The 24,869-nt window shown below is 40.6% G+C and overlaps 1 protein-coding gene and 1 long non-coding RNA gene across 2 annotated transcripts; both read left to right on the top strand.

Annotated features, from left to right (window-relative positions):
• Nucleotides 1–7,697: 7,697 nt before the first annotated feature.
• On the top strand, nt 7,698–14,781 carry NDUFB4 (NADH:ubiquinone oxidoreductase subunit B4). Its single transcript, XM_072812418.1, has 3 exons — nt 7,698–8,003; nt 12,658–12,801; nt 14,660–14,781. The coding sequence occupies exons 1-3, from the start codon at nt 7,824–7,826 to the stop codon at nt 14,720–14,722; spliced, it is 387 nt and encodes a 128-aa protein (XP_072668519.1). The 5' UTR covers nt 7,698–7,823; the 3' UTR covers nt 14,723–14,781.
• LOC140625126 (uncharacterized) lies at nt 8,033–10,166 on the top strand. Its single transcript, XR_012024508.1, has 2 exons — nt 8,033–8,359; nt 9,411–10,166. It is a non-coding gene; the product is annotated as an uncharacterized lncRNA (long non-coding RNA).
• Nucleotides 14,782–24,869: the final 10,088 nt, after the last annotated feature.

Genomic DNA, 24,869 nt, shown 5'->3' with positions numbered 1-24,869 from the left:
AAACAAAAACAAAAACAAAAACTTAGGGATATATGCTAAAATGAAACAGACAAAATTACATGCATAAAAAGCTATAGTACATAAAAATGAAAATGAATGAGGTAGGCATGCTGCTTAAGAAACTAGAAAAAGAACATTAGTGTAATCTCAAGAAAAATAAAAGAAATAAGTATAAGAGGAGAAACTGATTAGAGATAATAAACAAAATAAAAAGTGAGCTCTCTGAAAAGACAAAGTAGACAAACCTCTAGCAGGATGGATGAAGAAAAAGAGAAGCAATAAACAAACAATTGGTGTAGCCATTGTGGAAAACTGTATGGGGTTTCCTGAAAAAATTAAAAATGGAACCACTTACAATCCAGGAATTGCACTACTGAATATTTACCTCCCCAAATACAAGAATACTAATTCAAAGCAATACACCCCTATGCACCCCTATGTTTATAGCAACATTATCTGCATTATCTACAACAGCCAACCTATGGAAGCAGTACAAGTGTGTATTGATAGATGAGTGGATAAATATGGAAATTATTCAGCTATAAGAAAGAATGAAAATCTTGCCATTTGCAACAACATGGATGGAGCTAGAGAGTATAATGCTGAGTGAAATAAGTCAGTCAGAGGAAGAAAAATACCATCTCACTCATATGTGGACTTGAAGAAACAATACGTGCAAAGGAAAAAAATAAGAGAGAGAGACAGACAAACCAAGAAGCAGATTCTTAACTATAGAGAACAAACTGATGGTCACCAGAGGGGAGGTAGGTGAGGAGATAGGGGAAATAGGGGATGAGGATTAGGGAGTGCAGGGAAAACAAACAATATTAGAAACAAAAAGAGGATCACAATTATAAAGACAGTGGAGAATCCCCCCCCAAACATAACATGAGATTAGAAACTCTATAGCAATAAGTTCCAAACAAGATATTTAAGAAAATTTAAATGACCAGAATTCATTCTAGGGGAGATAGGAAACCTGAAAAAAACCTAAACCATTACAGAAATTGAATTGATAGCCAAAAATCTCCCCTGAAAATAAAAAGGAAGACCCATATAGTTTTAAAAGATAATTTACAGAGTCTTCAGGGAATATAGTTCCTGTCTTAAATCATTTTGGAGAATTAAAAAGAAAAAAAAGGGAAATCTATCCAATTCATTTCATGCAAATATATTACCAAAACTACACAAGAACAAAGTAAGAAAAAGACAATTATAGAGCCAATTCATCTATGAACTTAAATGGTAAAATTCTAAGTAAAATGCTAAGAAATTTAATTTAGTTTAATTATTTAATCAGCGTATTTAAAAAATCATACCATGAAATAGAGTTAATTTCAGAGTGCAAAATATTCCACATCAGAACAACCTACTAAGGTTCTTTGCATTTTTAACAGAGTAACAGAAAAACCATATGACTATATAACAAAAATGTAGAATTGGTATTTGATCAGTTATCACTCATTCATGACTAAAAAACAACTTTTGGCAAGGAACATAAGAGGATTTTCTTAACCTGATAAAGGGTTTCTACCAAATTCTGCAGCAAACATTCAATGGTAAGACCAGATTTCCTGTTAAAGATAGGAACAAGATAGGAGATTCTCTATTTCTACTATTTTTTTAAAGATTTTATTTATTTATTCATGAGAGACACAGAGAGATAGAGAGGCAGAGACATAGGCAGAGGGAGAAGCAGGCTCCATGCAGGAAGCCTGATGTGGGACTCAATCCCAGAACTCCAGGATCACGCCCTGAGCTGAAGGCAGACACTCAACCGCTGAGCCACCTACGTGTCCCTATTTCTACTATTATAAAACATTGCACTATAGGTCCTAGCTAATGCAATAAGAGAGAGAAAAAAACAAGATGAGATTTGGAGAAGAAAAGGCAAGATTGGTATTTTCCTAAGGTCTGACCAACTACATAGAACAATCCAAAGGAATGAATGGAAAAGCCAATAGAATAAAAGATTCAACAAGGATATTGGTTCCAAGATCAGTATACAAATATCAGTAATATTACTATACACCATCAATAACCATTTAGGAAATGTAATGAGAAATGAAACAACAGCAATGGAATTTATCATGTAGCAGAATTAATCTAATAGAGGAGGCGAGAATTCCTTATGGAGAAAGTTACAGAACATCATAAAAGGGCATAAAGGATCTAACAGATGGGAAGATGCAATACTATAAAAATGTCTGTTCTCACATCAACCTATACATTTAGTGCAGTTCCATCAAAATCCTACTGGATTTTTTTTTCATGGAACTTAATAGCTTAATACTAAATTCATCTGAAAAAGAAGAATAAAAGTGGCTAAGACAATTTCTAACTATAATAAAATGGAAAGATTTGCCTCCTTGAAATACGAAGACCCATTATAAAGTTATAGTAGAAACAGACAGAAAGTGATGTATGTTTGTAATGAACAGGCTGTGTAGTCTTAATGTGCCTGCTGGACATATCACTTCTATGTGAGTCCTCTCTAAATATGATAAATTTCTGTGACTTAGTGTATCTATTGGGTAAAAACAGTCTTGTAATCTTGTAATCTTGGACAGTGCCCAAATCAACAAAGCTGCAGATAAGTTGGACACAGTGAAAGCCAATCTCCCATGTGGTGCTTGGAGGCACTCTAGATTGAAGAGTGTCAAACTGACTCAATAATATCCTCTTTTGGAGGAAGAGTAAATGCTAGGTAAACAAAGAAAAAGTGGTTTACTTGATTTTAGGTAGGACACTGAAGCTCTAAAATATTGTTCTTACTCTCCCTTGGAACTGCTGTTCATTTCAATTTTGAAAGACAAATCCGCAGGGTGGCTACATAACCAAATGAGAGGTGACTTCACTATCTACCCCATGTTCTTAGATCTCCTTGCAATAATGCACGTAGCACTTGGTGTCTCTCCCCTGCAGCTTTAACAAGACTGATAAGCAGGAAGATCAGGGTTTGATGGGACTTGAAGTTTATATAATTTGGGGTGGGGGAGGGGCTTGCCTCTTTAAGAAAAACATGCCAGTGATGACTAGAAGAATTCCCCACAGATTGGCTTCTGATTCTGTATTTTTTAGACTTTATTTCTCCTTCTCTACCCATGTATTTCCAGCACCAGGATTCACAAGGAGAAGTTTTTATCACAACACAGACTCTAGTCCTCCACCTTCATGGCACATTGGGTGTTAATGGTATCTCTGGAAGCCATTCCTGCATCTGGACGACTAGTAATAATTTAATTCCACTTGAAATTTTCGTGAATCAAATAAATATATTCCACTAAGTTCAAAGTTTCATTTGCTGGATCCCCCAAATACCTCAGGCCACTGTGATCCACCCAACAGGAGGGAAAATGTCATAGGAGGGAAGTCAGAGAGGAGAGACACAGCAGTATTAGGCAGTTGTAATTTAAATATCTTACTTCTTCTAATTTTACAAAAGCAGAATGGCCACGTGAACACATTCTGAGGGCTCTTCCCAGCGTTCTGGAGAGGGTCATGTGAGGAGGGGACCCTGCATTAGTTTGACGGTACATCCTTTGCTGATATTCAATGTTAAGACAAGATTTTTAAAAACAATAATAAAGGAAAATGTTCACTAAGTGTCAGTTGCTGTTAATCACTGATTAGTTAAATCTCTGGAGACAAGATTCCATCAAAACCCTAGAGGAGAACACAGGCAACACCCTTTTTGAACTCAGCCACAGTAACTTCTTGCAAGATACATCCACGAAGGCAAAAGAAACAAAAGCAAAAATGAACTATTGGGACTTCATCAAGATAAGAAGCTTTTGCACAGCAAAGGATACAGTCAACAAAACTCAAAGACAACCTACAGAATGGGAGAAGATATTTGCAAATGACATATCAGATCAAGGGCTAGTTTCCAAGATCTATAAAGAACTTATTAAACTCAACACCAAAGAAACAAACAATCCAATCATGAAATGGGCAAAAGACATGAACAGAAATCTCACAGAGGAAGACATAGACGTGGCCAACACGCACATGAGAAAATGCTCTGCATCACTTGCCATCAGGGAAATACAAATCAAAACCACAATGAGATACCACCTCACACCAGTGACAATGGGGAAAATTAACAAGGCAGGAAACCACAAATGTTGGAGAGGATGCGGAGAAAAGGGAGCCCCCCACACTGTTGGTGGGAATGGGAACTGGTGCAGCCACTCTGGAACACTGTGTGGAGGTTCCTCAAAGAGTTAAAAATAGACCTGCCCTACAACCCAGCAATTGCACTTTTGGGGATTTACCCCAAAGATACAGATGCAATGAAACGCTGGGACACCTGCACACCGATGTTTATAGCAGCAATGGCCACAATAGCCAAACTGTGGAAGGAGTCTCGGTGTCCATTGAAAGATGAATGGATAAAGAAGATGTGGTTTATGTATACAATGGAATATTACTCAGCCATTAGAAATGACAAATACCCACCATTTGCTTCAACGTGGATGGAACTGGAGGGTATTATGCTGAGTGAAGTAAGTCAATCGGAGAAGGACAAACATTATATGTTCTCATTAATTTGGGGAATATAAATAATAGTGAAAGGGAATATAAGGGAAGAGAGAAGAAATGTGTGGGAAATATCAGAAAGGGAGACAGAACATAAAGACTCCTAACTCTGGGAAACGAACTAGGGGTGGTGGAAGGGGTGGAGGGTGGGGGATGGGGGTGAGTGGGTGATGGGCACTGAGGAGGACACTTGACGGGATGAGCACTGGGTGTTATTCTGTATGTTGGCAAATTGAACACCAATAAAAAATAAATTTATTATTTATTTATTTATTTTTTAATAAATTTATTATTTAAAAAAATCTCTGGGTATTGGGTTTATTCACAAGTTTACTTATGATTCAACCCAACTAAGAGAAGGAATGCTCTTCATATTGCTGCAAGCAGGAATTTATCTGCTTCTTACAGTTTCTGTATTCACCTGTTCGTCTTCTGTTCCCTGAAATCCTGTCCCATTCTTATAACTTGACCCCTGTAAAGTTGCATTTCTCTCCACTACTTTACCATTTCATCCTCCCTCTTCTAGCCAAATACAGGTACATATACTTAGTCCCTGTAATCCATCTCCCCAAAAATTCTGATAAATTCTAGTAGGAGAAGCAAAAGTCTTTAAAACATGAAATGTTCTTTGGTGAAATGACCACTTGTGAAATTGTTCCCCACCTTAACTCTTCCATCTTCCACTACATCCACTCCTATCAAAATCTTAGTCATCTGTTTGGAAATATCTAGTCCTCAAAAACAATAGATGTCTATTGCACATCTTATGGACTTTCATAAAATTGGTGAAAGTGATGTGGGTAAACTGCTGGATCCACACACAAAGTCACTAATAAAGGAGGATCTCAAAGTTGAACCAGATAATAAAGGAAGAAAAGAAAAGCAATAAGAATGATGATGATATCAATGCTTCAAAAGGAAATAATTAAGTTTCAAAGGATGAAGAGAGGATTTTGGGAAAACTGGATAAAGTCCTCCAACATTTCTGCAAATGTGACCCTGTTGCAAAAATCAAATGCAAAGTGAAGGATAATAAGCTATATAAAAATAACTGTGCCCAGAAATTAACACTTAATCTATCAAAATTAGCACATATAAAATAAATTAGTTTTCATAATTTTTGATTGCATTATTTCAAGATAAAACCCCAATCAAGTCTTTTTCTTTCATTATGGAATCTACATCCCCATCTCAAATAGATTCACTCTGGGAGGACCTTTCCTGGAAAAAGGAAGAGGGAAGAGAAGACCTCTTGTGCTCATCTCTATGTCTCCCAAACACACAATAGTATAAGAATCCCCTCAGGAAACTGTAAAAATTACACTCTTGAGTTCCCCTGCCAGATCAGTTTGGAATCTTCAAGAGCAGAACTGAACTTAGGACTCTTTTTGACAAACATCTTAAGGGAACCTTATGATAAGCAAATGTGGGAATAAATACCTTAACTAATCCAAAGGGAAATAATGAAATTTATTCTCTCTTTGTCATTCTCTCTCTCTCCCTCTCTTAACTTTAAAAAGTCTTTTAACACTTTGTCATGCGTAGTCATTGTATTCTTTTCTTCTTTCTTTTATTCTTTTGCATGCCCTTCTTCCCTGATCAGTGTCTAATCTATGACCAAAAGGCTTTTGAAACTTTATCAAGATTGTCACTAGAATTTATAACCTGCTCCTGCTTTTCATTTTGTTTTGTGGCATCATCCCTTTAAAGTTGAGTATAAGTGATTTGTTTCAAACTTCTTTTTTCTACATTTTCTCAGCCTCCATTCTCATGAGCCCATTTTGCTCTATATTCATTTGGACATTAAACTGCTTTGCAAATATTATCATATCCTGTCTGTTCTTTCCGTACTGTCTGTACTGTCAGTTCCTTGAAGACAAACATCACGTCCTTCATTTCTTCTGCATTTTCCCCACTGAGCTTAGAAGATTGACTAAGATTGACTAGTGTGCAGTATGCTTCACCCAGTGGGTGCTTAATAAATATTTAAAAACTGTATTAAATTGTTGAATAAGTCTGACAGCACTGCTGCTCCTCATCTGCATGAGGAAAGATGCCAACACTTTCTAGTCCCTTCTCTGCCTGGCAACCATTTCCCAACATACCTATATGTCCCTAGACATTTCATTCAACCTGAAGCTCTCTTTGGGTCCAGTTTTCCTTGCCTGAGTTATGGAAATATCGTTTACATGTTTTCCCCTAAGGAGTTTCTGATTGATACCCAAAGACCCTGCTATGCAACTTGAAATTGCTTTTTTCCCTTGGTGATAGTGGGGGAAGAAGGACAGTAGGGATGAAGGTTTTCTTTCCCGTACCCTTTTTTTTTCTCCCCAAACCATCTTTCACATTAAGATACCATGCCCCCATGCATAAGGGCATCATCTAAGGAGATCTTTATTCTGAGCACCTAAAGAGTGCTAAGGATTTTAGGTAAGAGGTTTTAGTATTTTAACTAAGATACAGTTTCTTCATGAGCTCTAGCCAGTACTTCATTTGTTAATGACTTACTACAGTAGGCAAGCATCATTTCTCTTTTGGCATCAATCTCCTATTAAACATTATTTTGTGCCCATGAAAAACACGCCTCTACCTAAAGCTGTACCAATCTCAGGTGGCAACGTACAGAAAAGCGTTCTTTTTCTTGGGTAGGGCACTGTGTTTTGCAAACACGTTGGCATGCATTCCTTATCTTATTTAATCCTCACAACAGGTTTGCTAGATGGATAGGATGGGGGTCATTATCCAGGATGGAAGAATCCAGAAGGAAACTCAGAGCGGGTTAAATGACTTGTCCAAAAAAAAAGAAAGAAAGAAAAAAGAAAAGAAAAAAAAAAATAAATGACTTGTCCAAAGTCACACTCCCCCCCCCACCCCAGTGACCCACACTGAAAACAGCATCCTAGCTACAGCCAGTCCCCACATCCTGTGCGTGCCATTCTCCCACAGCTCAACCTCACAAAATAAGCTCTGTTTTGTCCGTAGAGATGAGCCACGGTGCTAGGAAGAAGCAACCAGCAATAACAGCAATAATAGATCGGGGGTAGCTAAGCGGCCGCAGGGGTGGAACCGAAGGGGCAAGGGAAGCACACTGCGCATGCGCAGACCGCCCCTCGAGGCCCAGGACCTTGAGACCGCGGGGAGGACAGAGGCGGAGCTCTGGGTCTTCAACTCTTCTCGCCTCCCTTCGGCTACTGCGCAAGCGCACTTCCTCGGGCGGAAGGTCGGCGTGAAGGGGGCGGGCCTCGGAGTCGCGCAGGCGCGGTTGTGCGCGGGTTGCCAAGATGTCGGCCCCCAAGTACCAGCCGTCGTCTCTGGCTACCCTGCCCGCTACCCTCGACCCAGCCGAGTACGACATCTCTCCGGAAGCCCGGAGGGCGCAAGCCGAGCGGTTGGCCATAAGATCCCGACTTAAACGGGAGTACCTGCTTCAGTACAACGACCCCAGCCGCCGGGGGCTCATCGTGAGTCGCGGGGTGGGGGGAGGGGGGCGCGCCGGCCGGGCGGGGGCGGAAGACCGGAGTCTCCGGCCGGGGGACGCCGCGCGGCCGGGGTGGGTAGCTTAGGTTTCGGTTTTCTTCAGGCTGAGGGAGCGGGCCCTCCCACGAGGCCTTCGACCTTGGGCGGAGAGCTCGGAGACGGAGACGACGCTCCGGGATCCGCGGCGCGCTGGGTTCGAGCCCCGGCGAGATCGCTCCGGAAGTGGCCCAGCTCCCGCCCGGAAAAATGGGGCCAACACGGTCCTTCCTGCCCCAACGCGGCTGTTAGGATCCCGTGAGATGGGGCCCCCGGGCTGGCCGACACGGAGCTGGGCTGTGTAGTGAGTGCTCAGGAAAATGTTTCCTGTGTGTGACCTTTTTTTAATTTTTTTTTTGAGAGCAATTTTCCACCTCTCAGTTCACAGGTCATAGCAATGCTACTCTCTCCTGATGGGAATCATAGTGATTTTTTTCTTTATTTTTTAATTTTTTCAGTTTATATCTTTTGAAGACACCTCCCCCCCACCTCAAAAAAAAAAAAAAAAAAAAAAGGGCCTCCCGGGTGGCTCAGCGGTTGAGCATCTGCCTTTGGCTCGGGGCGTGATCCTGGAGTCACAAGATCGAGTCCCACCTGGGGCTCCCTGCGTGGAGCCTACTTCTCCCTCTGCCTGTGTCTCTGCCTCCCTCTCTCTCTCTTTGTCTCTGATGAATAAATAAACGTTTAAAAAACAACAACAACAACAGAAACTCCGCAGCTAGTTGAAACTTTAAAGTCAGACACCAAGGCAGAAAGAACACAAGGGCAAGCTCGACGAGCTTAGTTTACGTTGGTCTTCTGGTCTTATTTACAGGGGAAAAGTAGTTACATTCTTTACAGGATCATTGTAAGGTTGAAGGAGATAGTTTGTAGGACATCGCAGGCGCTTAAAACCACTGGGCCGACAGCTGTTACTTAGTGAGTGGCTTTTCGGTAATTTTCTGCATAAGCGCTATGTAAATAGCATGTCGACCGTGATCTTAAAAACAAAACTTTCCCCAGCGGTTGCACTGGTGGTGTGTAGGACTTTTTTGGAAGTTGTGAGAATGGAAGGAAATTTGCATCGTGCCAACACTGTCTAAACCCTTTCTGAGGGCCTCCCAGGTGGCTCAGAGGTTTAGCACCTGCCTTTGGCCCAGGGCCTGACCCTGGAGACCTGGGATCGACTCTCACGTCGGGCTCCCTGCATGGAGCCTGCTTCTCCCTCTGCCTGTGTCTCTGCCTCTCTCTCTCTTTCTGTGTCTCTCATGAATAAATAAATAAAATCTTTAAAAAATAATAAACCCTTTCTGAATATTATCCAAACGTCACAAGTATTCAAAGCATTAGGCCCTGTTATGATCCCCATTTTACAGGTGAGAAGACAAACATGGGGAAGGACACGGAGGTCACAGAGTAATACCCCTTTAGCAAGTGAGTTTAAACCCTGAACTACGTAACCCAAAACATCTCCTTAACTAGTTGGCTGCACCACCTCCAGTCAGAACCTTGTTTACTTGAGAAGAAGGTGCGGAGGGAGACATTTGTTATTTACGTACTCACACAGGGTTTGATGTACCAAAAAGCTGAAATCTAAACCCCAGATTTTCTCTTTTCTGGTTCTGTGCCCTAAAATAGTTTCAATTTTGTCATATAAAAGAGCCAGTAGGGGATCCCTGGGTGGCTCAGCGGTTTAGCGCCTGCCTTTGGCCCAGGGTGCGATCCTGGAGACCCGGGATCGAGTCCCGCGTCGGGCTCCCTGCGTGGAGCCTGCTTCTCCCTCTGCCTGTGTCTCTGCCTCTCTCTCTCTCTCTCTGTCTCTCGTGAATAAAAAAAAAAAAGCCTGTAATAACTTGCCTCGTTGGTTGTTCTGTTAATTAAATGAGTGCCTGGCACTTAATCATTTAATAACCGGTATATAGAAATTCTTTGCATAATCTTTACAAATGATCAACTCCATGAATGAGTAATTGCTGTTATAGGGACAGGCCCCTTTTTGGTTGCTGAGGTGACCGTGTCGATTCCTGTCTATGAAGAGATTTCTTTCCAGTGGGGCAGACAAGTAATAAACAGGTTAAAAAAAAAAACAAACTACATCGTTTAGCATGTCGGTGGCAAGTGATAAAAATAAAGCAAGGAAGGGATTAGGAATGTGTGTTGTGTAGTTAGAAGGGATACCAGCTGAAATTGTAGATACCCCTAGGGAAGGCAACATGAAGGAAGTGAGGAGACGGAGCTAGCCACACAGCTGTCTGGAAAGTAGCATCTGAGGTACAGGGCACAGCAGGTGTAGGGGTCCTTAGAAGTGTGCCCGGTTCCAGAAATAACTGAAGAGACGATTGTGAGTAAAGTGGAGAAAGGTGAGAGCCAAGTGGGAAGAGATGAGGTCAGACAGGTCCTGGAACTAGATCACACCAAGCTTCGTAGGTCATTGTAGGTCGTTTACCGAGTAGGTAATCTGCCCTTACATTTGAACACCTCTGGTTCATTGGTTGAAAATACATTATGGACGAGCAAGAGCAAGGAGACTGTTTAGGAGGCTTTTGAGGCAATCCATCAGGGTTTTGGCGGTGGAAGTTGGTAGGAAGTGGTGAGTTCTGAGTATGTATTGAAAGTCAAGCCAATCAGATTTGCTAGCAGATTGGATGTGAGGTGTAAGAGAGAGAACGGTCAGGGATGACTTCAAAGTTTTTTGACACAAGTGATTAAGTTGGTTTTTACCAAGATGGAAAAGAATGTGAGAGGAGCAGGGATGGAGATGGAGTAAAATATTGGGAAATCAGTCTGAGATGTGTCACCTTTGACATGCCTGTTAAACAGCATGACAGTGTTGAGCAGGTAATTGAATATCATGTCTGAAGTTCAGGGTAGAGGTCTGGGAAGGTACAGTTTTGGGAATCATTGGCCTATAGATGGATATTTAAAACTGTGTGACTAGAGGAGATCATCAAGAGAATGAATAATGTAGTCAGAAAAGACCAGCAAGGTCTAAGGTCCAATATTGAGAGATTGATGAAATAAGGAAGAAGAGTGCAAAAGAGACCAAGAGGGAATGGCCGTTGAGTTAGGAGGAAAGCCAGACAGGTGTGTGCCCTGGAAACCAAAAGAAGAAACAGTTCCAAGGAGCGTTCGTGTCAGATGCTGCCGATAATCCTGCGGACATGGAGTGGTGTCAAAGAAGAACTGTCTCCCATGGAGTGTGTCTTGGAGCCTCTCTTAATCACAGTACCAGGTTCAGTGAACTATGGTCATGGGGCTGTTGATATTTTTATGAAATGAAATGTCTGTTTCTGGAAGACAGATCTGAGAGAGAAATATGTAGAGAGATGACTGGCAGATTGAGAAATCTGTCGTAGGAGCATCATTCAAATACGTTAATAGCAGAAGGGATGGATACAAGAATAGATGTTTTTATCGTTTCAGGAATTAAACTCAAACACCCCCTTGAACCTGTCTATATCTTGTATCTTCACCGTTTCTGCAAACACTTTGGTTTAAAATGTATCTGTGGAAGATCCAGTTTAATTATTTTAATCCTACCAATCATAACTTCTTGGTGGAGTATAGGACTTTGAATGTTCTCCTTTGGTATTAAAGTTTTAAAGCTGACTTCATTTGCTTATTTTTAATCTGCCTATCCGTTAATTGGAGTAAATAATTTTATAAAGTCATTTGGGGATTTAGCTAATTAAATTTAATTATGTGTTTGGGGCAGATTTGCTGTCTTACATAATTGTTCTAGTTTAAATATATTACAATGGACAATTTTTTTTCTTAACCAAGACAGTCTGATTATTTTTCTTTGATAACAACCTTGTCCTCACTACAAATTATTTTAAGTGTGAAATGTAATAATTTTATGTCATGTAAAATATCAGCCAAGTCAGCTTTATATTTCTTTTTTTCTTTTTAAATTATTTATTTACTCATGAGAGAGACAGAGAGAGAGGCAGAGACACAGGCAAAGGGAGAAGCAGGCTCCACACAGGGAGCCTGATGTGGGACTTGATCCCGGGTCTCCAGGATCACCCCCTGGACCGAAGGTGGCACTAAACCGCTGAGCCACCCGGGCTGCCCCCAAGTCAGCTTTAAAAACTTAAAGTTCAGAGTTAGCCTACCTCAGCCTTCACCGTCCTGCAATTTATTTGAAGCCTGGAAAGACAGAACAGGGTGCGGGATAGCATTAGAAAGGATCCTGGAAACGAAGCATGATAGAGCATATGAAACCTGTCCTCGTTAGGAATACTAGGGTTCAGTTGATCACAATTCAACAAAGACAATGAAGCTGCAAAACAATCCAGAAAAAAAAATGATCAAAGAGAAAAAAATGGCCTCTGCCGGCTTAAAAAGATTAGGTTTCTTAAGTAAATAGAAAGCTGAGGGGTGATATAAGAATCTTTTAAATTCTGAAGGATTTGAACAGGATTATCAGAGTATTCAACAATACTAGAAATGAAAGATCTTCCCTGAAGCTATTTAGGAATATTCAGGGTACACTCTTAACGATGATGGAACACAAAAGGCATCTCCTGTGCTCCCCCATAAAAGTTTTGTTGAGATTGTTTCAGTATGGAGTTTCAGACCTTGCTTAACATCTTGTAACTTTGTTTTTTTGAATTTTAGGAGGACCCTGCCTTGATTCGTTGGACCTATGCAAGATCAAACATCTATCCCAATTTTAGGCCCACTCCCAAGACTTCGCTTTTAGGAGCTCTGTTTGGAATTGGGCCCCTCTTCTTCTGGTTTTATGTTTTCAAAACTGACAGAGTAAGTATTTGGACCTGATGTTTAGTTTCTATGTGATAGGTTCCCTTTGTGCTGGCTGCAGCTCTTTCTCTTGGCATTTGCCACTAGTGCTCCTTCCATCTCGGTCCTTTACTCTTCCTTCAGTTTTCCTCTCTTTTTTATTTGTTCCTTTCTAGCAGGAGTTAAAGTTTCAATTACATGTTTGATTTTATTGTTTAACTCCTATTGAAGTATACTTTGCTAAAAATGATGATAGTCTCTGAGTCTTTCAAATTTAATTTAATAGCTGCTCTAGAATTTAAAAAGTTAATATAGAGGGGCACCTGGGTGGCTTAGTCAGTTAGGCATTGTACTCTTGATTTCAGCCCAGGTCATGAAATCAGGGTTGTGAGATCGAACCCCACATCTGGCTCTGTACTGAGCATGGAGCCTGCTTAAGATTCTCTCTGCCCCTCTCCCGCGTGCACACACATGCACTCTCTCTCAAAAAACTTAAAAATGGTTAATACAGAAGTTAAACTTTACTATTTTGATTTACCTTTAAATATTATCTTTGCAAACCTTTATATTTAGTTTTCTTAGTTCATTTATTTTAAAAAGCTTTTTTTAGGGGGGTTAAGTATTAGCAGAATGCATAAATCATTTAGTATGTTCCCTGTTTGTATGAATTCTAGTTATGTTGGTCATGTTTTGTGGATTACTGTTAAACACCCTAACAACAGGAAGGCAAAAGCAGCCTGTGGTGGGAATCTGCCATCAGAGGCCATGTGATCACAGAGAAAGCCAAGCTTATCTTTGGCACTAGGCCACTCTGGTAGTAGACCCCCAGCAGGCCTTGAGTTGCCATCTAGACTGGAGCCCACTGTCTAGCTCTGCCTTAAACTGGTCAATCTACTCTCCTGTTAGAGCTTATATATTTTGATTCTGATAAATTATCTGCTTAACTAAAAGGAGGCCACACTTAACCAGAAGATGTTTGTCAAAAATGTGCTTTTGACATAGGCTTTTTAGTGGGGTAATAGAATTCTTCCAACATATGCGTAAAATGTTTTCTAATAGGATGGTTGTCTCATCATCCCTTTATTTCTTCAGATTGCTACTTCCTTACTCATAGTCCCTAGGCTTTGGACCAACGGGGAGATTGGAATTCAGTTTGGAGTATTTTAGTCCTGTTTTTCATACTGTGGGTTATGCCAGAATACATTGGTTTTTTATTTTTGTGTTTTCCCATACCTTTTTTGTTTGTTTGTATATTTTGCAAAATTGTCACCACAGTAAATCTTAGCTCAGGTGGCTCAGCGGTTTAGGGCCACCTTCAGCCCAGGGCGTGATCCTGGAGTCCCAGGATCGAGTTCCACATCGGGCTCCCTCCATGGAGCCTGCTTCTCTCTCTGCCTGTGTCTCTGCTTCTCTCTCTCTCTCTGTCTGTCTCTCATGAATAAATAAATAAAATCTTAAAAAGAAAAACGGTCACCATACATAGTTAAAAAAGACCATCTTCTTTTCTTATAATGAGGATTTAAGATGAATTCTTTTAGCAACTTTCAAATATTCCATATTGTATTACTAGCTTATAGTCACCATACTGTATATTGCATCCCCGTGACTTATTTATTTTTTATAATCAGAAGTTAGTACCTTTTGGCCTACTTCACCCATTTTGCCCACCACCCACCCCCTGGCTCTGTCAGCTACCAGTCTGTTCTCTATCTATAAGCTTGTACCTGTGAAATGGCAAATTCACTCATCCATTGGTGAACACTTAGATTGTTTCTGTATCTTGGCTTATCTTGGCTATTGTGAATAATGTTGCAGTGAACACAGGTCAGAATGTATTGTTTCTAACAAAGCTTTTCTTTTTTTGTTTCTGTCTCTACAGGATAGGAAAGAAAAACTTATCCAGGAAGGAAAATTGGATCGAACATTGAACATTTCATATTAAGTCTGGCAATGATGATAACTCTATGTATTATTGTTTAAATAAATCTATTAATCATTAAATACTTTTTCTTTCTTAATATTACCTTTATTCAACAAACATTTGCTGGATAATACAATGTAAGAGTCAGCTTCATGAAGAAACGGATCCATGTTCATTCATTCAGTCATTCAACAAATGAATGTCTACTATGAGCCAGGCACTGTGCTCTGTACCCACCATACAGCAGTCAGTAAGACAGGCGTAGGCCCTGTACTTAAGGAGTACATACTCTGACAGCTGTTTATTCAGTGATTGTTACTTAAGTGCCCATAGCTAGTACTACTTAATACCTAAACTCTTGTCTGGCTCCAGCCCCAGTGGGAAAATGCAAGAGAACAGTAGCAACAGTGTGGTAAGAAATAGGTTAGGGATTCAGGAAGTGATGGAACAGCAATTCTCTGTAGGGAGATGGCATTGATCTAGGCTCTGAGGATCACAGGGCTAACAGGACAAAATGGAAGCATGAAAAGGCAAGGTATGTTGGGTATGGTGAGATATATGCCACTGTGGGGTGAGAAGACAGAGGAGGCCAAGCTGAACAGAAATACATGGGCTTTGGAGGTTAAGTTGGGGTCAGAATCCTAGCCCAAGCTTAACAGTTGGAATATGAGGCCTCCTGTTGCCTCATCTCTGGCATGGAGATGGTAATGCGTACTTCCTCATAAGGTCATGAAGATGAAAATGAGGTAACCGTATTGCTCAGTAAAACAAAGCTACATGCTCCACAGTTCAGTCTTGAAACACCAGGATGACTATTTGACCTATGAAGGTGAAGTAAGATGCCGTAGGGAGAACCTGCTCTTCAGGGCTGATTCTGTTAGTACTGTGGCTTTAACACAGCATGAGAAACCGCTTGTGTGCAGGTAGTTTATAGGAGGGAGTGCGCTGAAAGAACAAATGGGAGGCTGGTACGAGTGAAACAGGGCTAGAGGGACAGCCCTTCAAGTGTGCTGTTTGGCCTGTTGCCTCAGAGTAGTGGGCTCCATTCCACTAGGGACCTGAGGAGCCATGTGGAATGTACACAGAACGTTTCCCGCAGACAAGGAAAAAACTATTACCCACTAGTTCTTCCTCCAGGTGGTCAAGAGTTGTCTCCTGCAGTTAATTTCCTTTCACTTCCAGGTAGGTGTGTGCCTCAGAATGGTTGAGGGTTCTTACAGGCTTCTCACATGGAGGGGGAAGGAAGCTTAGGGCAGAAAGGAAGTGATGTGCTGTACAGCTCAGGTGGCATAATGTCAGGTCACACCTACAGGAGCTCAGAGCTGCAGCAATTGGAGTAAAAAGATTGGCCAAGAGAAAAGAGACGAGGTAGACGGTTTCCTCGTCCACTCCATGTACTGCTTGGATCTGTGCACACATTAATTTGGAACGTGTCATTTACAGTGGAGAGTTAGCGGGACAAGTTCAGTCCCCCACTGTTGAAACTGGTCTGAAGCTATAACAGATTCACCAGGACCTTTATCTGCAAATGCCAGGACCTCAGTTACTCTTGGATTATCGGTCCTCAGTCACAGCAATTGCCCGTTTACATCACCGGACATGGAAGCACCAGAAGCACCAGTGACTCCTCTGGGTTTCCCAACATATCCCTTTGGGCCCTGTTGTGTAGTAGCAACCCTAGTCCTCGTTAATGAAGGTCATTTAGTGCTGCCAAAATGAAAACTTTTTGTTTTTCTTTTTGTCTACTGTTTCCAAGAAGCCCCAAATGACCAGGAGGTAATCACAGCCTCAGACTAAAGTGAAATCCTAGGATATTGTAATTTATAACAAGTAATATATATTTAGTCTTTGTACTGGTTTCTGGCACAGAGCTACTAAAATCCTCAGGATTTCCTAAGTAATGAGATAGAGATTCTTTTGTTATGTTAATGAGGCAAGTTTGGGGCCACACCTAAGGCTGGGACTGGTTGCTAAGAGAACCAACTGTGTGATTAGAGGGTTGGAACTTTTTTTTTTTTAAGACTATTTATTCATGAGAGACACAGAGAGAGGCAGATACAAAGGCAGAGGGAGAAGCAGGCTCCATGCAGGGAGCCTGGCGTGGGACTCGATCCTGGGACTCTGGGATCACTCCCTGAGCCAAAGGCAGATGCTCAGCCGATGAGCCACCCAGGCATCCCAAGGGTTGAAACTTTTAACACCCCCCCCACCACCATCACCTTGCCTTTGTATCCCTGCTCTGTCACTTACTGGTGAAGTAACCTGGGAAGCATTTAAGTTCTTTGTGACTCAGTTTTCTTATCTTTAAAATAGATCTACTAGTGATATATTGTTATTAAATTCAAAATAGGTCTACTAATGATACATTGTTATTAAATTCATCATTTCATGAGTTACTACTTACAAAGTATTTAGTATATAGAATAGTTCTATTTTCAACTTTTTAAGGAAACTCCATTCTGTTTTTCACAAGTGGTTACACCAGTTTGCCTTCCTACCAGCAGTGTACAAGAGTTCCTTTTTCTTCACATCCTTGGCAACACCTGTTGTTTCTTATGTTTTTGATTTTCTCCATTCTGACAGGTGTGAGATGACATCTCAATGTAGTTTGGATTTGCAGTTCCCTGATGATGAATAATGTTGAGCATCTTTTCATGTGTCTGTTGGCCATCTGTACGTTTTTGGAAAAATTTCTGTTCATGTCTGTCCATTTTTTAACTCAATTATTTGTTTTTTGGGTGTTGAGTTGTAAAAGTTCCTTATGTACTTTGGGTACTAACCGCCTATCGGGTATGTCATTTGCAAATATCTTCTCCTGTTCCATAGGTTGCCTTTTAGTTTTGTGGATTGCAAAACATTTTTGTTAACATTCAGAATTATTGAACAATGTATTCTTAAGAGTTTAATCAATTTCTGAAGATTTTTTATTACCACAAACAATGCCCCAAACCACACCCAGAAGTGGTCTGGTGAGAATACCAATTGCCACCTCGTCTGAGTGCTTAATGTTACCATGTGTCTGACTGATACTGCTGGTCCTGATCACTGGGCACAGGAGCCTACATGGTATTGCTGCCTCTGTTGGCCCAAAAGCTCAAGCTTATTACAATCACAACCACCAGAAAGAGTTCCTTAAGGTCCCTATATCTTCCCATCATTTGCTCCTGAGTTTAGGAGCATATGATTGGCTATACCTGGCTTCTAGCTACAGGGAAGGCTGAAAAAGCAAACATGTGGCATGTTCAGCTCTAAAATGTGATGCAGATAAGGAATTCCCAAACATAAGAAAGTGATTCAAATGCTGAACATCCAAAAATGACAAGGAACCAGAACCAGATCATAAGGCCCCTATCACAATTAAGGAGTTTAGACTTCATCCTTATGGCAATGGGAGCCACCGAAAGTATTAAGCAGGAATAACCTGACGGGATTTGCGTCCCCCGGAAGATCATTCTGGATCCTGGAGGAGGATCTCAGGGCAACAAAGCCTACAGGATGACCAGTAATCAGGCTGTTGTAAGACTTTAGGCTAGAAATGATTTTCAGTTTTGAGACAGATCTTTATGCAGAACAAAGCAGTCCCTGCTGATCCCAGGATGACTCATTTGGATGTGAACTTGTTGAAAGCTTTATGAAAGTCTAAATATATTATCTCTATTAGTTCTCCTTTTTGCACATGCAGGAGGAGCCAGTCTTCTTAATAATCTCTTAACCGTGTATGACATCCCTTCCCCTCTCTGGGACAATATTGCTTCTGTAACAGGCTGGTTCATTTAAGTACTATATCTTTTTACCCTTTATTATGGATCCTGCCCAGAGAAAAAGCTTATGTTCATGCTCTAATCAAAATCCCATTGGGTTCATTCCCTGATTTATTTTCCATTTTATTTTTTTCTTATTCTTGGTGATGCTTGACACAGCCTTCTCACAGCTTTGGGGAAGATACAGAATATTGGTTATTTCTCCATTCTTTAGGATCATTAATGGAATATTTGAAAAGATGAGAGGACTGTAGGAGAAACTATCTTGATCAAATATGCATGATTTTAAAATATGGACAGCACTTTAAAATTAGTAATTATATAATGCTATAAATATATTAAAAGACTCCGAATTTTCAAAGTTTCTGCTGCTACTTTCTACCTTTTTGTGAACACATTTTTTTTTAAAGATTTTTTTTATTTATTTATTTATTTATTTATTTATTTATTTATTTATTTATTTATGAGAGAAAGAGAGCACAAGCAGGGAGAGTGGCAGAGGGAGAGGGAGAAGCAGGCTCTCCGCTGAGCAGGGAGCCTGATGTGAGGATTGATTCTAGTACACTGGGATCATGCCTAAGTTGAAGGCAGACATTTAACTGAGCCACCCAGGTGCCCTGTGAATGCATTGAATTTTATCGTGTTTCTGTTAGAGGATCCATTTGTACCTATGCTTGTTAATACTTCTATTTGTTTCCCCTCCAGCTGCCTTGTTTACTGCTATTTCCCTAGTTGAGATAGAGACCCGTTCTGCTGATACTGTAACCTGGAGGGGTGCTAAGCCATGTCATCTACCTGGACACCCTTCAACAGCCCAAGAAAGTACAGTGTGCACTGATATATTAGCCAAGCTTCAGGATTTAAAAGATTAAAGTCAAGCTGAAAGTTTTACATCCACTTTCTGAATGTCCCCAGTGAAACATCTAAGATTTCCGGAGCAAACTTACCATTAGAATTCAAATTCTTGGGCAGCGCTGGTGGCCCAGCAGTTTAGGGCCGCCTTCAGCCCGGGGTGTGATCCTGAAGACCTGGGATCAAGTCCCACGTCGGGCTCCCTGCATGGAGCCTGCTTCTCCCTCTGCCTGTGTCTCTGCCTCTCTCTGTGTCTGTCATGAATAAATAAATAAAATCTAAAAAAAAAAAAAAAAGAATTCAAAATCTTTTCCTCCATAATCACGCATATCACCTTATCAGGTTTTTAAAATTAATTTATTATTTTTTAAATTTTTAAAAAAGATTTTATTTATTTATTCATGAGAGACAGAGAGAGAAACAGAGACATAGGCAGAGGGAGAAGCAGACTCCTCACAGGAAGCCTGATGTGGGATTCAATCCTGGAACCCCAGGATCACACCCTGAGCCAAAGACAGACGCCCAACCCCTGAGCCATCCAGGCATACCACACCTTATCAGTTTTGAGTCAATTCTTTACTTCTATCACCAATTGCATTTAAATCCTTCCAAATTTAATAATTTGGCTCTAAAAAAGTTGGGGATGGGGTAGGGGAAGGAGACAACTGGTGTTCCAGAAAATCAAGGCTGGAATGAGGCTGTTCCAGAAATCAATATAGGAGGGACTCGGGGGTTGCAATCTAATATGAAATTGTTGTGGGTAGGAGGAGAAAGTGTAGACTCTTGAATCTACATTTGCACAGTTAGGCACATTTTTTTCCCACTTACATTATGTTTCATCATTAAAAACACTAAGTTTGTTAGGGAAGGTTTATTTATACTTTATATAGGATGGAGACAGAATCAAAGAGTTATCATTTTTTATATGAAGTGGCTTGAGTGAGGGTAGATGGAGATAAGGGTGGTCAATTACCCTGAAGCCATCTATTAGAAGCTGGATAGACAGCTTCTTCTCCAAAATCATGCTTTACAGAAGGAGTGGTACAGAAGTATTTGGTCCCGTCATGGTATTTGGGAGGAAACACCAATGTAGGCTACACGGGGGAATGAGCTGCTATTGGTCTGCAGGTACTGGGGTACTGGGTTTCCTGGAACCACTGGGGTGAAGGAGCCTGTGTCCTACTGAATTCTAGTAGGACACTGACTGTCAGGTCTCCTGAATTGACCAAACATTACTAAACATTGAGGATGCTTGTATGAAAACCATATAGCTCCTTCTTAGAGGAACACACACTGGAGAAAAACAATTTCAGCAGCCAGCACTTAATTAAACTTTTACTTGTATATTCTAGACAGTAAACTGAAGTAAAGGCTTTACACACCACACAACATACCTTAAAAATCCTCATTATGCAAAACAGATTTGGAGAGGTTAAATAATTTGCAGAACAAAGTTCTGACTATGTTAAGTTAGAACTTAAATTTGGGCAGGCTGACTCCAGAAAGCATATCTTTAATCATTCTTTCAATGTGATAAAGACTGATGCTGTTCGGAGTCCAGTAGTGAGAAAGAATTGGAAGGTCTGGAGAGTTTAAGAAGTGGCGCTTTCTTTTTTTTTTTTTTTTACAGATTTTATTTATTTATTCATGAGAGACACAGAGAGAGAGAGTGAGGCAGAGACACAGGCAGAGGGAGAAACAGGCTCCATGCAGAAGCCTGATGTGGGACTCGATCCCGGGACTCCAGGACCACGCCCTGGACCGAAGGCAGGCGCCAAACCGCTGAGCCACCCAGGGATCCCCAAGAAGTGGCGCTTTCTAGAATAGGGACTGCCCCTTGCATTTTTAGATTTTCTGGTACATTCATGGGGGTATAAGATGTTAGAGCCAGAAAAATCTTTAAAGATCTGTTAGTTTCAGCCTAATTCTATAGGAAATATTTGAGGAGGAGAAATAAATTGTCCTATTCTTCAGAGAACCCTGCTAATTTGAGGATTAGGAGTCTAGGTTTTGATTAACAACAATGGTTCTGATTGTTCATGTCACTTGTTTGTGATTAAAAATGAGACTTGGAATGATTGAGAGACAATTGCTCACCAACCTCTTTACCTCATACATACAGATGACTCAAAAAACCATTTTAATAGGATGTATTTGGAGAAATCAGGCAGATGTTTGGAGCATTTCCTTTCTAAAGCAAGTATTCACAGATTTGTCTCTTGAGGTTGCAAGAGTGAAGATGTTAGATTCAAACTCAATCTTGATGGATTCCCTCAGGAAGGTATCCCTGGCAGGCACCAGCTTGCCCACCAGCACCCACTACCCCTCCTTTCCTTCTGATAGAACCCTGACTTGTTCAGGAGGTTAGTGGAAGTCCCTTTACCTCAGGTAGGATAGGCATGACCCCAGCCCCAAAGAATGAATCTGGGATTGGTTTAAGGGTGGACATGGGACCCAGTTCTAAGCATAAGACATCCGGAGAATCTGGGAGGGAGGGCTTCCTTTCCTGAATAAAAAGACATTTCCCAAGAAGAAACCCTTTCTGTCCCTTCCTGCTTTTGCTTTCTTCTCTTATTCTAAGAACGTGGATATAAGGCCTAGCAATGAAATGAAGATAAAACAATTTGCCAAAAATTGTGGAGCAAAAAACCAGGATGAACTTGCATCCAGGATCACTTTGTGTCCTGACCTGCCAACCTCAGATTTCTTTTATGAGACAAAGTCCTAGTTGTTAAACTAATGTTAGATTTTTGGTTTTACAGATGAGTGCTCTTTTAACTGATACCATGTCTTTTTATTAGAGAAGCCATATCATACAACATACCTGTCCTTCAGATTTTAATTTTATTCATAGGATCCAAAATAAAGGCAATAAATGCTCGTGAATGAGCAAAACTGCTCTATTTGTTAAATTTCTCTTCCAGGGAATATATGGAATTGCATGCATTTGGTTTTTACAAAGTATTGCTGCTAATAGCACTGTGGTAAGTTATGTCAAAGCTTCTGACATAATATTATATTTATTTATTACATTTATTTGTTTTTTAAAAAGATGTACTTATTTATTTTAGAGAGAGAATGTGAACAAGGGGAGGGGCAGAGGCAGAGGAAGAGGGAGGGAAGCAGATTCCCTGAGCACCTGGGTGGCCAAGCTGTTGAGAGTCTGCCTTTGATTTAAGGCATGATCCTGGGGTCTCAGGATCAAGTCCCACATCCGGCTCCTTGCGGGAAGCCTGCTTCTCCCTCTGCCTATGTCTCTGCTTCTCTTTGTGTCTTTCATGAATAAATAAATAAAATCTTAAAAAAAAAAAAAAAAAAAGAAGCAGATTCCCCACTAAGCATGGAGCCTTACGCAGGGCTGTGGGGCTCCAGAACTTCATCTCCCAAGAGATCAAGAGTTGCAATGCTTTTCCAACTGACCCAGCCAGGCGCCCCATAATTTTAGATTTAAAAAACCAAGAGTAGGCTAATTAGAGTCCCAACGGCCCACATGATTAGGCAAGATTCCTCCAGGAAAAGCTCTGTAGCTAGTCATATGCAAACTACTTACATCAAAGTGTAGAGTCTGTCTTAATTTTCACATTAATTGAGCTATTAATATGCACTGTTGAGATCTTAAATTGAGCTTTAACATCATTTTCTTGTTTTAAGACCTAAAAGATGGTGAAAAGAAGTACTTACAAATTTTCTACACTTTGGGCTTCTGTTACTTATTGCCTTAGAATCATCAGCTAAATGGTTGTTTATTTAGCAACAAGGACCTTGGCTTATTCATTCCAGTGCCATTTAAGGTAAATGGCACAATAGCCTCACTGAGGCAGGGATAAAGAAGTATTCACTGAGTTGCAATAGCAGCAATAAACAATAACAATAGTAAGAGCTAATATTTCCCTATGTGACAAAATCAGCATGGGTGTCTTCAGTGCATGGTTTTATTTCGTCCCCACCAAATCCCTGTGAAATAAATAATTTCCTTCTTTCAAATGAGGAAGGTGAGGCCTAGGAAGGTTATGTCACTTGCTCAAACTTATTCAGCTATGAAAGCACAGTCTCAATTCTAGAGTCTTGGACTTCTTATGAATTACCTATGTTTTACAGCTGAGAAAACAGAGCCTCAGAGAAGTTAACTAGCTCAGGGTCACATAGTAATAGTTGGTAGAACCTGGATTTGAATCCAGACAGTCTGGCTCTAGCATCTGTTCTCTTAACTATGCACTATGCTGACTCACAGAAGGATAAACTTTGGGCATACCTCAGATTTGTGATGCAATTATATAAAGTTGATTATATGAAACTGAGGGCTAGTTGATCACTAAATGTAATGCAGAAGTATAAATGTCAGCTTTCAAGTCTTTTTCCTTTTTTTCGGTAGTAAGATATCTTTCCAAGATATAACTTCTTTCAAGTCCATAGTGGTAACTCTTTCATCACTCTGGAAAATCATAAAACAGAAACTGCACACTAACTTCTAACTTATAAAGAATTTACATCTAGGCCTTAGGTTTCTTAACTCCTCTCCTCTTTCCCACACTCTCCCTGTGCCCCACCTGGGCACCAAAACTCCCTCTACTGTGTTTAAAGTAGTTTCCAAAACTGGTCCTCAGTCTTGCCTGTGCATTGGAATAACTTGAGGAGTTTAAAAAAAAAAACAAACCCTCTCATTCAGGGCAAAAATATGCAATTAGGAAAAGAGTCTCTTCAACACGTGGTGTTGGAAAAACTGGACGGCTACATGCAGCAGAATGCCACTGAGCCCCTCTCTTACACCATTCACAAAAATAAATTCAAAGGGATGAAATACCTAAATGTGAGACAGGAATTCATCAAAATCCTAAGGAAGAACATAGGCAGCAACCTCTTTGACCTCAGCCATAGCAACTTCTTACTTGACATGTCTCCAGAGGCAAGGGAAACAAAAGCAAAAATGAATTATTGGGATGTCATCAAGAAAAAAAGCCTCTGCACAGCAAAGGAAATAATCAGTAAAACTAAAAGGCAACCTATGGAATGGGATATGCAAATGATATATCTGATAAAGTATTCAAAATCTTAGTATTCAGGGCAGCCCTGAATACTGAGCTCTGGTGGCTCAGCGGTTTAGCAATGCCTTCAGCCCAGGGCGTGCTCCTGGAGACCAGGGATCGAGTCCTGCTTTAGGCTGCCTGCATGGAGCCTGCTTCTCCCTCTGCCTGTCTCTGCCTCTCTCTCCTTCTCCTCTCTGTGTATTCTCATGAATAAATAAATAAAATCTTAGAAAAATGCCACAAAAAACCCCAAAATCTTAGTATTCAAAATCTATAAAGAACTTACACACTCCACACCCCAAAACACTCCAACAAACTCAACATGAAAAGTGCTCAACATCACTCATCATCAGGAAAATACAAATCAAAAGTAGAATGAGGTATCACCTCGCACCTGTCAGAATGGACAAAATAAAAAACACAAGAAACAAGTGTTGGTAAGGTTGTGGAGAAAAAGGAACCCTCAGGCACTGTTGGTAGGAATGCAAACTGGTACAACAACTGTGGAAAGCAGTACGGAAGTTTTTCAAA

Source organism: Canis lupus, chromosome 35 (genome assembly GCF_048164855.1).
Source record: "Canis lupus baileyi chromosome 35, mCanLup2.hap1, whole genome shotgun sequence".
NCBI classification, from domain to species: domain Eukaryota; kingdom Metazoa; phylum Chordata; class Mammalia; order Carnivora; family Canidae; genus Canis; species Canis lupus.
The sequence above is the reverse complement of the archived record's forward strand: the minus strand, read 5'-3'. Positions and strand labels throughout refer to the sequence as shown.

Bases quoted from the DNA above. Each gene is read 5' to 3' on its own strand.
- NDUFB4 (XM_072812418.1), top strand. From the start codon at position 7,824: ATGTCGGCCCCCAAGTACCAGCCGTCGTCTCTGGCTACCCTGCCCGCT. The intron at 8,004-12,657 runs GTGAGTCGCGGG...TTTGAATTTTAG, and splicing joins CCAGCCGCCGGGGGCTCATC to GAGGACCCTGCCTTGATTCG. The intron at 12,802-14,659 runs GTAAGTATTTGG...CTGTCTCTACAG, and splicing joins ATGTTTTCAAAACTGACAGA to GATAGGAAAGAAAAACTTAT.